Genomic DNA, 13,091 nt, shown 5'->3' with positions numbered 1-13,091 from the left:
ACATCTTTTTTTTTTACTCTCTCCCTCTCTCTCTCTCTCTCTCACACACACACACACACACACACACACACACACACACACACACACCCTCCCCCCCGATGGGAATTCAAACACCATCTCATCCCAGGAATATATAGACAGTGTTTGCTCCTGCACTAAGTGAGCTTTTTATGAATCGCCAGCGTCGGCTTAATTGCCACTAAAACGTCTCCCATTCGCGTGTAATAACATTCAATAACAGCAAAGACCTTCCCCACGCTGCGTCTGGGGCCATTTAACACATTTTACTGTAATAAATTACTGCTTCAAATTGGCCCGTAATCGTTGATCCTCAATCAGTGACGCATATCGCCGGTTATTATCCAGCTCTGTGTACGACGGACATTTTATAGAGGACATAAAACATTAGAGGATGCTTCCCCCCCCCCACCCCTATTTGATTTACAAGTAGACTTCTCTTTTCAGATAAGAATAAACACAGAGCCACTTACTTGAACGCGGGCCTCGGTGAGATCCAGGCGCATTGCGAGCTCTTCTCTGAAAAGAATAAATAAAAGAGAAAGAAAGAAAGAAGAGAAAAAAGGCAGAGTGAGAGAGAAAGAAAAGAAAGAAAGGATTCAAGGTTACAGGCCACCGTTTGGAAGCAACGTAGAATTGCTGTTTTGTCCCCTCCTGTTGTTCACTGTCAACAATAGACGACCAAAATAGGCTTGATTTTTTTTTCTTCCCTGGCATGAACTGCAGAAAGACGCCGTAGCCATATTCTATTTTCCCTGTCAAGGATGGATAGAAATAGGCTTTAGTGGTTGTTAGATTTTCCTTAGCCCAGTCCTGTCACTGTAACAACATAATGGTTCAAATAATGACATCTAAACTAGCCTGCCACAAAGCAATTGACGCTCCCTTCAGCTGCAAGATAGGGTTGCAGTGGAAATTAGACCTACAAGTCGCCTTAAAGTAAATCGATTAGAAAATATGAATAATCCCAATGGCTAGTTTTTTATTTGTTTTGTTTTGTTTTGTTTTTGGAGGGTGGGGGATGTAGGTTATTGTGCCCTGGGATATAAGCCTTTATTCTCGAGAATTAAATGCGCACGTGTCGATTATCAAAATGATAATTTAGCAGAAAACTTGTCTGACATTTTATATAAGTGAGTTTGCTTTTATTTTTGATATCTTATACATAAAAGCATAAAAATATATTTTTGTTTCCAGTTGTAAACCCCTAAGAACATCCACTCCAAAAGCACTGCAGTTCACTGTGTGTGCGCATCTGTCCAGCACACCCTGGGCTGGAGGGTGTAGGCCCAGACCCCAGCGCACACTGCATTCAGTATCATGTCCAGCAGGTAACCCGAGCTGCACCGGTTCATTACTGCTCCTGAGAATAACACCGCTGTCATGTGTATCAACACGAGCGGAATCAGGTAACAAAACGTCCCCGGTGTCGGCACTTAGACAGGCCCATTGTGTTCACGGCTGAGGCTGGATTATACAAGGTGTGATCCCATGAGAGACGTGTGGAATTAGTGGGACTGTTTTAGGAAAATGTTATGGGTGTTTATTTAAAATGCCATTAATTGTCACATCCATTGTTGGATTTGGCCGACTAGAGAAAACGCTGCATGGTTTGCGTATTTGGCTCTTTTGAGGATCAGTTTTAAAGGTGGCCATCTGTAAAAATCATGACAAAACGTTGTTGTTATTATAAGAGACTGCTACTATAGACAAAAATTATTTTCGACGTTTTGGATTTAAATTCAAAATGGTACAATATATTGTCTTTAATTTGTAAACGTAGTGTGCAGAATCGATTATAAAAAATTTTGGTGATAATAATAATAATAGTTTCAGGAAATATAAAATTCGACATTATTTTCTCCATACTTAAATTCATTTCTGCTATTTAATTTGTCTTACCGGGTGAAGACGTCGGGGTAGTGTGTCTTCTGGAACGCCCTCTCCAGCTCCTCCAGCTGGTAACTGGTGAAGGTAGTCCTGTATCTTCTCTGCTTCCGTTTCAGCATCCCTTCCTCCGTGTCACTGCCTGCCGACAGACACACGCTGTCCTCCCCGTCCCTAACATCTCCATCCCCGGCATTCAAGCTTTCTCTCTCCTCGTCTTTAGGGGACAGCGCCGCCGCGTCCCCGCAGCTTTCCTCCTCCTTCCCCGCGTCCTCCTCGAACTTCAAAGGGCCAAGCTCCACCAGTCCCAGACTGCTGTCCTCCGAGCCCTCCCCGGGGCTCTGGTCGCCTTCTCCCCGGTTCAGCGATGCGTTTTCCCGGTAGGACTTACTGCGGCTGATGCTCACCTGCGGCGCCTGGCTGATTTTGAGGCTGTCGCTGGCTTGCTCCATGAGGATCCGCTCCCTGTCCAGCTTCTCTGCGTGGTCGTGGAGGTACTTCCCCCCGGGTCCATACAGCCGACGGAGCTTGGGTGGCAGGTGCATGTCAGCAGTGAGAGAAAGGGGCTCTTTCGTTGGCCCTGAGCAGGAAGCGTGTCAAAATAACAAAATGGCAGTCAATAGCAAATCAGATACTTGCTGTAAATAAAGCTTAACCAAATATGTTTGTAGGCCTATAAACAATTTACTCGGCCTTCACAGCCGCTGTTTTGTCAGTGAATCGTCTATTAGCGAACTGTTACTGAACCAACGAGATTATTCACATAAAACAATGCTGACCTGTTGGCTACACATGGAAACCCCTCTTCCTGGCGCCCTGACAGAAGACTTTGCGCATAAAACTAGATAATTTGTTACACCTCTCTCAAATAACCAGTTAGGTCTGCAGGCAAAGTTTTTGATTCCAGCGCAAAGTGAACTTACCGTCAGCAGCCTTGTCGAGCTCCGCTCTGCCGGGCAGACCTGTCAAACTTTGCGCCCCTATGAGTCTGACCTTACAGGGACTCCGGCGGCCCAGAATGCTGTCTATGCAGTAAGAGGAGAGCAGCGTCGGAGATTTACTACTCTTCCTCTCGCCCCGATCGTGGATATCTTCTTCAAACTGGCCGCTCATGTCGACGCTTTGCTTCGTCTGGTTGCGGTTGCCTAACGCCTGCCAGTCTCCCACTCTCTCTCCCTCTCTCCCGGGGTCTGGTGCTCTGCTCCTTCTTTTTCTTCTCTCAGGCCGCTGTGTCTGTTTGAACCGAGACCTCCCTCCTTCTTCTTCTCTCCCCTGTCCTCTGTCACCCCTCTGTCACAGACTCATCTAATGACAGACGGTGGTTCGACTGCCTCTTGTTGCGCTCCGTTGTGCCAGGCGCTTCTCCGCTCCGCATTGGGGGGGGGGGGGGGGCAGCTCAGTGCCGAGCTGCTTTATATATTTTACGATTAAAGTCAATTTGAGAGAAAGGCAACAAAACCCGAGCTGGAGTGTGTTTGCTCCCAGGAACGAACTCGATAAATAAAGTTGCCAAAGCGTAGCCGTTTTTCCCGCATGTCGCTTTGGTCTCACTCTGTTCTGATGCAGCCTCCACTCAGTTCTGACTTTCTTCGGTCTCCTCACTAAAGCTAAGTCAGTCTGATCCAATAGTCCTGCAGTGAATCCTCCTTCAGAGGCGATAATGTTCAGGTTTGTTTGAGAGAGGTGTTGATTTAACTGTGTGATAATTTGGGATGGTGATGTTTGTGCTGTATTATACTGAAAATGATCTGTTATTTCGCCCATGTAAGCTAAGCTAGCAGAAACATCTCTCTGAATAATGCAGTACAGTTCAAGAGCAGCACAACCTACAGCCTTCAAAATGATCACAACACCTCTGAAACAGCCTGAACAAAAACCGAACATTAAGCGCATATGTAACATTAAACTATTTAAAATATAAATAACGAGAGGGGCTGACAAACACCATCATCAGTGACATTAATAATGCAGAGATGTTTTTGGCAGCAGTGACAACACCGTCGAAATCAAGTACAGGTGTGTTTTATCACCTTCATTAAGTCCAACAATAAGCCAAAAGGTACAGACACGATCAATGTGGACACTGTTGGTCACGGAGTGGCCTCCTGAACATAAGATCACAGGTCCCAGTAAAATCACAGGTGTAAATAACAGTATGAAGGATGGCTGGGTTCCATCTAGCTGCTTCAGTTTCAGGTTCCTGGTCATGCTGGCTCACTGTCACACCGTCCTGACTTACTGGGACACTTAAATAGAACAGAGCCATCGTTAATGTTATTAGTAATATGTGCTTTTTCTGCAGGTCACAGTATCTGCTGTGAAAAAGGCCTGTCTAGACACCTATACAACCTTGCTGTCCTGTACGTACACAGGCCTACAGGCTTGTACAGTATTACCTTATTATTACAGTGACACTATTAACAGCTATATGTGTCAATATTGCTAATAAACCAATGGAATTTTCCTCTATGCCAAAGTTGAATTAAATTGAATAGTAACCCCAGTTCCTCCCCAATATGTATGTGCACATATTCCGCTTTAAAATGACTTAAGAAGAAGAAGAAGAATTGAAAACTATTTAAATCCATATTATATTTGAACAGACGTGTTTTGGGAGCAGCTGGTGAACAGATAGTCTTTTAAATCCTTTGAAACAATTCTGGCGCAGAGTTTGTGTTCCACTTCAGACAGCACCTGCTATGCATGTCCCAGACTGAGTCACATAGAAGAAGAAATATCATCAGAATAAATTTCATCTAAACCAGCTGGAGCATTTTGAAACTGTTTTAACATGAACATGACTAACAATTAATATCTATCTATCTATCTATCTATCTATCTATCTATCTATCTATCTTGCCTCTCTCTCTCCCTCTCTTCCCCTCTCCCTCTCTCCAATTGCCTGCTCTCTGCTGGAGTTGCGGATTGACTTAAAAAGTGAGGGTGGCGCGGCGCTGATGAGACGCCGCACGGGGAGCCGGGATAGCACGCAGGGACTCCGCTCTGGAGAGGGGGAGAGATGGAGAGATGGATCGAGAATGTAATTTTAAATGAAAGTCTATTTAACCCGCTGTGAATGGCATGACCCCTATCCTCGCCTCAGAGCCCATCACTGTTAAAAGGATCATTTTCAGAATTCAATCCAAAAACTTCAGCAAGCTGCAATTTACTCTCTCTCTCTCTCTCTCTCTCTCTCTCTCTCTCTCTCCCTCCCCCTCTCCCCCGTTATGGATCTGCCCGGGATAGAGCATCGCAGCAGACGAAAAATAACAATAAAATACATGTCCACAAAATTGCACAAGGTGTTCTTTTCACTTTTATATATTCTTTAGCGATAGCTTTATGACCCTCTGTGGCTGAGAGCGCCATTGATCCGTGCAGGCCGCTTAGTAGATTTAGCACAGGTAAACCAAACTAATCCAGTTGTCATCAGTTTTTTTCTTTTATTCTTCTTGGTTTAAGATACCCATAGCAGCTTAACAACATAGACGCTTTAAAATGTATTTGCTGAAACAGCATTAAAGTGGGAAAAGAATGCTTTTTTGACACATGGAATCTTTTCGTGTTTCACACTTCTTATACTATAAGGCCTATTAAATTGACGTTATCAGCCAGCATAAGAACAGTATTATGAGCTGACCTCCTGCCTCCATAAAATACTCACTGCTCCTATAGCGTTATTAGCAGATGCACACCGTCACCACCCGGATGGGTCAGGTCCATTCACAACTTTCTGTGGTGTCACAAACTTCCGAGCATGTTTATTTGCAATGTAATGAGTGTAATAACAATATGAAATGTTATGCCTTTCCCTGCGCGGTCACAAACAGACGTGCGTAATACAGACATGTATTTAGAGTCGCTCTGTAATTTGGGGGCCACAATTTGATTCATTTATCCGCACACTGTTATTAACCCTGTGGAAAAAGAGATGTCAGCCGCCATTTCAGCCAGCAGGACATCCGCGCTTTGTTTAAATGCACTAATTACGCGCATACATTAGAGGGGGACGAAATAGCCCGAGCGCAATTTGCACATTTTCAATTTTCCGTCTATTTGACGTGCAGGTGAGGAGATGGCAGAGAAAGGCCGCCTTCAGCTTCAGCACCACCTCACCACCGCCTCCCCTGTATTGTCATAACATCCTAACTTGATAATACCCCGGGGGAACACTTCGGCTTGTATGCTTTCTGTTCTGCTTAGACGAAGCTGCTGTGCCACTCCGTGGCCTGTGCCTTTTGGTGTCATGCACATCAGCCATTTATTTTAAACGTCTTCAAGTTGTGTTTTAAGAACGTTATGATGCATTGTAAAAACCCACTCTTATGTAACGCAGGCCACCTGTGCTCTCTTGCACCCCTGTCCTCTGCAGTGAAGGCCATGGAAGTGACACTAACGAAATCCGCTGTCTAGGACCGGCAGAATGGGTTCTACTTTGCACTTCATCCACCTGGCGCCATCTCCTGGACGGAATACCAAACTGCTCTATAAGACGCTGTACTGACGGTGAGATACTGTTGCTTACTCTAAAAACAGCTTCTGTTATACATCTACAACCTACAATACACTATGTAAATGCATCGTACCGCTTCTCTACCACTCTTGCTTATTAGGTATTGACCATATACATGGTTGGCTACTGTAGGAGTGGAGTCGTTTAGATTTGAAACCCTCATCCTCCTGGCTCTTCTACATTTGCACATGCATAACATTTTACTGCTTTTTCCAATTTTTCCGTCTGTTTCCTGTTATCTAACAAGTGTTTCCCAATGCAAAACTCGTAAACATTGGTCCCTGACATGCACCAACTGGCTTGTGGCCTTGGTGACGACGACTTGTCCTCCATCCATCCTTGCACTTTGACATAATTGGACACTTGCTCTGCTTGAGAGGCCAAGAAGGAAAGGAGGGAGAGGAGCAGAGAGGGAGAGCGTGTGTTGGGAGGGGAGGGAGGCTTTTAAGGCGCGCGTAAGCAAAGTTAATTAGCGGTTATTAACAGCCCGCATAATGAGAGCGAGAGGGAGTCAATTTAATGACTTTGTTAGCGCGAGTTCAGAGCGACAGGCGATGATCGAAACAACAAAGGCGAGCGCGCACGCAGCCATCATCCGTAATTTCCAGCGGTAATGCGGTCTGATCAGAAACAAAGGGTTCTAATTTCGTTCAACTGACTCGATAATTTGTCCTTATGTAAGGAAAATAATTAATGACTTAATGCTTCAACAGAAGTAGCTTTCTTTTGGGGGAGGGCGGGAGGGAGGGAGTATTTCTGAGGCCTCGTTTGCTGGAGAAGGTCGTAAGGAAATCAATTTCCAGGCCTATAATTATTTACATCATAATTTTAAAACGTGGACATGTGCCTTCTCTTAGTGTGCAGACGAGTGAGAGTCTATTAGGAGAGAGGAGAAGGAGTCTCCAGATCTTCCCTCAAACAAATTGTGTCTAGCAACAACTGAACCACTTGTCATAACGCAGGAGGCCTACTACAGATTTGTGCCATTACAGCATCCAGATATTTAGCAGAATTTGGAAGAAATTTAGATTTTTAAAACCATGTGGGCTTTGGTGACTGATGATACTTGATCATACACATTGGTTCTCAGATGAATTGACGGCCCCTTTAAGCCCGTACCTGCTCCCGACAAGTACCAGCTTATTCTGGCTGCTGCGTTTCAAAATTATCCGAAGCGTGCGTGTCTTCACGCATGATTTCATCATTCTACCAATGGGTTGAGTCGAACGAAAGATGTGAGCGCTATTATCGATTGGGGGGTGAACATGAGCCGCCTGCGGGCCACTCTTAGATTCATAGCAGGTGGATAGGATAGGTCACCAACACGAGAGCGGCAATTTCATGGCTCCCATTGTCTCCACTGATTACTGCTTAGATCACAGGAATCAAGAGTCCGCCGCTCTCCTAAGCCTACCTCGGAGTTCAGGAGCCCGTGAGCTAAATAGGCCATCATCATCATCATCATCATCATCATCATCATCATCATCACCATCTTCTTCTTCCACATCATCATCATAACTATCACCACTACCATCATCCTCACTAGTTGACCATACAAACCTGGGGTGCCGTGTGTTTTCACAGCCGCGTTGCCCTTTTATTGATTGCGTGCCTTAATTTTAATTCGATTGCGCGAGTGTCAAAAATTCCGCAAGAATCATCCTAGTAATGAGATAATCAAAGTAATATATGCAAATCAGTTATGTTTCCAACTTATCAAAACCGGAGCGCCCCCCCTTGAGTCTGAAGAAGTCCATTTATTCAGTTAGTGGCAATACCTTGCGCAAATGGCGCTATGCAAATGACAGTTGATTAGACTAAATTAAGAACCTCGCTTCTCCCTGACCTTGTCTGAGTTTTATGTAAATTCTTTTTTCTTGTTTTAATGTGATAAAAATGCATTTTACACCTTTGCTTTTATAAATCTGAACAATATTTTCCAACGAGAGAACCGATGGTCAGACTCAGATAACTTGCTGTCAGTGGCTTGATTCTCTGCCTGTCTCTTCTCTGTCTGTGTCTCACAAATCTTAGTGTATCTTGACCCCAGTGCAACTCCCACAGGGACAGAAAGTGTGCTGTTATAACTTCCTTGCTGTGGGGGAGTGTGGCTTGGAGATAGACTTAGGTGTGTGCCTCTGAATGCGTGTCTGCATGTGTATACCTGTGTGTTTACACGATTATGTGTAGTCATGTGTGTACCATAACATATTGTCTTAGGGGACAGAGAGAGTGCAGTCAACACTTCCTCTCTGTGGGGTGTGTGGGGCCTGTAGATGGGAAAGGAATAAATCCAATATAGATTGCAGGGCTGCGCTGCCTCCCGCTGGGGACCCTCAGACTTGCAGGCCAGGATCGAAGTGCTTTTCTTCCCCTAAATTGGCCAGAGAGGTCGCAGGAGAAGCTGAGATACACCCCCAACACTGGGACTGCTTACGACCTAATGATGGTGCTGGGGACAGACACATGTATACACATGCATAGAACTCGCACACAGTCATTCCCAGATTGATATAACATCAGGCACACTCTTGCACCAGTCAAAACACACATGGATATAAACACACCCTCCTTGTTCTCTGATGTTGTTCCCTGATTCCTCGTCCAAAGGCTATTCACCTCAAGTTTCCTTCTTCACATCTCAGACAATCCCTCAAAACTACCTAGCTAAACTATGGATTTAGAGGAGGCATCCTCACTACCTGGCCACACACTCCAGAGGGAGGGGTGAATAGTATAACTGGCACCATGCTAACTGTTTGGACTGATACACACTACTGCCCTTTGGTTCCCCTACAAGGAAAACACCACCAGAGACCCTCATGCCATTACTCTTTCAGCCAAACATCCAGCCAGTATCATTTTGGCTCTGTCCGGGGAGCTAATTCTATTTGTGATGAGGTGTCCGATGTGTCGCTGGGTTGGGCCCAGAGACAGTGTGACAGAATATCCTGTAGGTGGACATTTATGGCTCAGTATGCCTCATTACCTGCTCCCAGGCCATTTAACTACAGCATGCCACTGCATCGCTCATCTCTAGAGGGTAACAGGTTGCAGAGGTAAATACCAAGATACAGAGCCATGCATACTTTAGTCATGGCACTGCTTGGTTTCTAGACGCTTGCATGATTTGAATACCATATTATTGCAGTCACTATAGCTTAACATCACCTTTTCCAACTAGTGCTGCTCCTATTGACATTTATGTGAATTAAATACAGTTGCATTGCTCCCTCTTCCTGTAAGAGGAAGAGCATCCTTTTTCAAAACAGATTATGCACAGTGTAAATGAGCCCTGACACTGTCCTGCAAAGGCACAGGGCAACAACGGTACAGTGGAGAATACCTAGCCTTGCTTCAGAAAGTATCCAGACCCTTCACTTTTTGCAGACCTTACTGTATTGTAGGTTTAATTTTAGATTGATAAAATTGCAAGATTTGCTCATCAGTCTGTCACTCATAGTGACAAAGTGAAAATGGTACCATAGATTAAAAATCAAAAACTGAAATCATTCATTTACAACAGTAATCAGACTATTAATCCAATATTTTACAGAAACCCTTCTGGGAGCAGTTACAGTCTTCTTGAGTATGTTGGGATGGTATTAGCCAGGCGATGAGCAGCGCCTGGTGTTGGCCAGACATAGTGCTCAGAGAGTTAAATTTTTGTCTTATCAGACCAGAAAATGTTTTTCCTTTAACAAAGAAGCTGTCGTCAACTGTTCCGTCTTTTACTCTTCTGTCTCGCCACTCTTCCATAAAGTCCTGATTGATCGAGAGCTGCTGAGATGACTGTCCTTCCAGCAGGTAGAGCCCACACAATACCAAACCTGAGATTAGCTTATACTTGCTGGATTTTAGTTTATGTTTATTAGCTTGTTTTTGTAGTTACTACAAATTAAAACCTGTCTTCACAGAAGTCACACATTGTGACATAATTTTTTAATGATAAATCAGATGTCAATAAGCCGGATTCCAGTCAACTGTAATTCAACCAATTTGTCTATACTGTGTTTTGGCTTTACAGTAGAAAGCTCTAAACATCCTTTCTCTCCATAGTCTACTTTGCTACCAGCGTCATTCTGCTCTTTTGAACCTATTAAGTTATGTCTCATCATGCATCAGTGGAGTTATCCATCCACCCGTCTTTGTCCTTGTCTACTGAATTATCTTTGCTCTACAGTTTTCCCACTTTCTTTCTGTTTTAACTACTATTTTGCACTTTGCTTTTTCTCACTTGCATCTCCATCATGCCTCTCTTGTCTCTTCATGCTGATACACCTTTCACCTTATTGTGTTCAATCCTCCACTTGTGTCTCTGCTACAGTGCATTACATTATGCTTTCCCTTCTTCTGCCTGACTGTTTGTGACTATTTTTTCATGTCTTTTGCGTAATAACTCAACTGTGGCTGTGCCGAAAGCAACAGTTCATTTAGAGATTGCTATTTGTGGGTACAGTGTATTCACTGCTGTTGTTCTGCACACAAAACAACAGAGAAAAATGCGAACTAAATACCTTGAATGCAAAGACAAACACAAACATAAGTCACCAACATACACGACAAAATCCTTTTGACATCAATAATTGGTAAATCCTCTGATTAACTTGTAAGAATTGTCCTTAGAGTGCTTAAGTAATTGTGTTTGTGTGTGTCCTTTTTTATTGCATGTGCCCCCCACCCCGCACCCCCCTCTTTAAAGCACATCTTTATAACCAAGCAATTCCAAAGTAATTTTCTCTGTGGGAGGAGAGTGTAATTTTCTATTCTGTGACACTGTGATGTGTAAGAAACTGGGAGCCAGCACTAAAAGGTGTCTGCAGTGTGTGTCTTGGTGTGGGTGTGAGCTGCTTTAATGGCCAATGTGGGGCGGGTGGCGGCGGTGGTAAGCGGGTGCATGTCAGGAAGGCCATCATTTAATGACTCCCAAATAGTGCCCTCATAGTTAGAGCTTTCGTCCTGGAAACACAAGGCTGTGAACCAGGAGAGTGCCACACGCTGCAACAGTCTTTTATCTTCATATTAAACCATTTGCATAACATTACCGCAATAGATAGGATTCAGGAGATACTCAGCCTACTCAGGGAGAGACCAAGAGAGAGAGTAGGCACAGGAGACAGAGAGGGTATATACATGTCCTTGCATATCTAATCAGCGTTAAATGGAGATGTCAAATGTATGTGTGTGGCACTGGATGACTCATGTCAGGAGTCATTTAATATTAAACTGCAGTAATATGTAACAAGTCTGTAATTACAAAATTCAAGAATCCAGCTATTTCTTGTTAAATGTGACATCAAATACAAACAAACAATACAGTCAAATACAACTGTTACCCACCTGTGATACACAAGATGAGGCCAGATAGTAACAATTTAGATGTCATGTGCACTTATGTCCTGCACAAAGTTATGAGGTTTTTTTTTCAGAATATGTTGAGTATATTGTACTTACTGGCAGCAGCTCTACAGAATACAAAGGAGCAGCCAATTAGAACAAATGACATTGCTACCATCTCTTAAATTGTTGATGTGGTTGACAATGATGGTAAAATTTAGTATGATATCAGCAGACTAACAAAAGACGCAATTTGATCTTTTGTGTAGATTCAACATGCACCTATGCTGCATAATGTGATGTTTTGCTTTGCTTTGCCTCTAAACAACCTGACACTGGGCTTTCCCTGGGCTCAAAGAAGAATACAAGACATTCTCATTACTGTAGTGAAACAAGAACAGGAAAGTGTGTAAGCACACACTATGTAGTTATTGCTCCTTGCTACTGCCTGATTGATTTAATCAAAAGTACACTCAATGTATGTATAATTACAGCATGGATGTAGTAGCTTATATATGGCAAATTGGCAGATACAGTGAACTGCTTAAGCTCCAGTGGAAGCATTTTATATCCACTATCATTCTTCCTTTACACTTTGACCATTGTTTGAACCTCCCTGGATGAGTTCTGGACCATTTACATGACACGCTGTACAGTATACTGTATGACATGTATGCAAAAGCTGTGCTAGAAGCCTAGGTACTGACAAAGGCCCTAATGTATGCAAAAGCTGTGCTAGAAGCCTATAGGTACTGACAAAGGCCCTGCATATCCATGTTACATCCTCACAGAGACCTCTTCTCAGGACTGAGTGGGCATATCTACTGCCAACTATGTGGTGTTCAGTGTCAAAAAATGCTTTACCCCATGAAACCAACCAGCGAGGTCTGGATTATGCCTACAAACAAGGACATTGATTCTGAGGAGGCATTTTTCATGTTTTGAGCAGTGCTAACAAAATTCTGTTCATGTCAGTTGTATATGTGAGAATCTCAGTCACTAACACCCAAACATTTTGTATGGTTAGATGCCACAGTGTGACTTTTGTGGGAGCTTTGACCCTTAAAAGGCCAGAAAATAGGATAAGAGGCAAGAAGTACCACATACTCTCACTAGTCAGTTCATCTGTTGTCAGTTTATTAAGTAACAATCTAATACAGCAGTCCTGCAACAATTCCCCCCTTAATTAATGTCATTATGTTCTCTTTTTGTTGAAACTTCAGGAAATGAAAGTAAGTCGATGCAAAGTCACCAAGAGGAATGAAAACGCATGTGTGTGTTTGAGAGAAAGATAAAGAGAGAGAGATTGCCTGTTTATACATGTGAAGATAGACTA

At 43.5% G+C, this 13,091-nt stretch overlaps 1 protein-coding gene across 1 annotated transcript in view; it reads right to left on the bottom strand.

Moving 5' to 3' along the window:
- Positions 1–3,269, bottom strand: part of arxa (aristaless related homeobox a) — a 5,497-nt gene extending 2,228 nt beyond the window's left edge. The window contains exons 1-3 of the mRNA XM_020609658.1: positions 2,829–3,269; positions 1,921–2,485; positions 492–537 (exon numbers count right to left, since the gene is read on the bottom strand). Coding sequence (XP_020465314.1) covers positions 492–537; positions 1,921–2,485; positions 2,829–3,018 — 801 coding nt within the window. The 5' untranslated portion in view covers positions 3,019–3,269. The remainder of the gene's footprint in view (positions 1–491; positions 538–1,920; positions 2,486–2,828) is intronic.
- Positions 3,270–13,091: the final 9,822 nt, after the last annotated feature.

This window comes from Monopterus albus, unplaced genomic scaffold (genome assembly GCF_001952655.1).
Source record: "Monopterus albus unplaced genomic scaffold, M_albus_1.0 scaffold100.1, whole genome shotgun sequence".
Taxonomy (NCBI): domain Eukaryota; kingdom Metazoa; phylum Chordata; class Actinopteri; order Synbranchiformes; family Synbranchidae; genus Monopterus; species Monopterus albus.
This window is presented reverse-complemented; position numbering and strand designations above follow the sequence as displayed.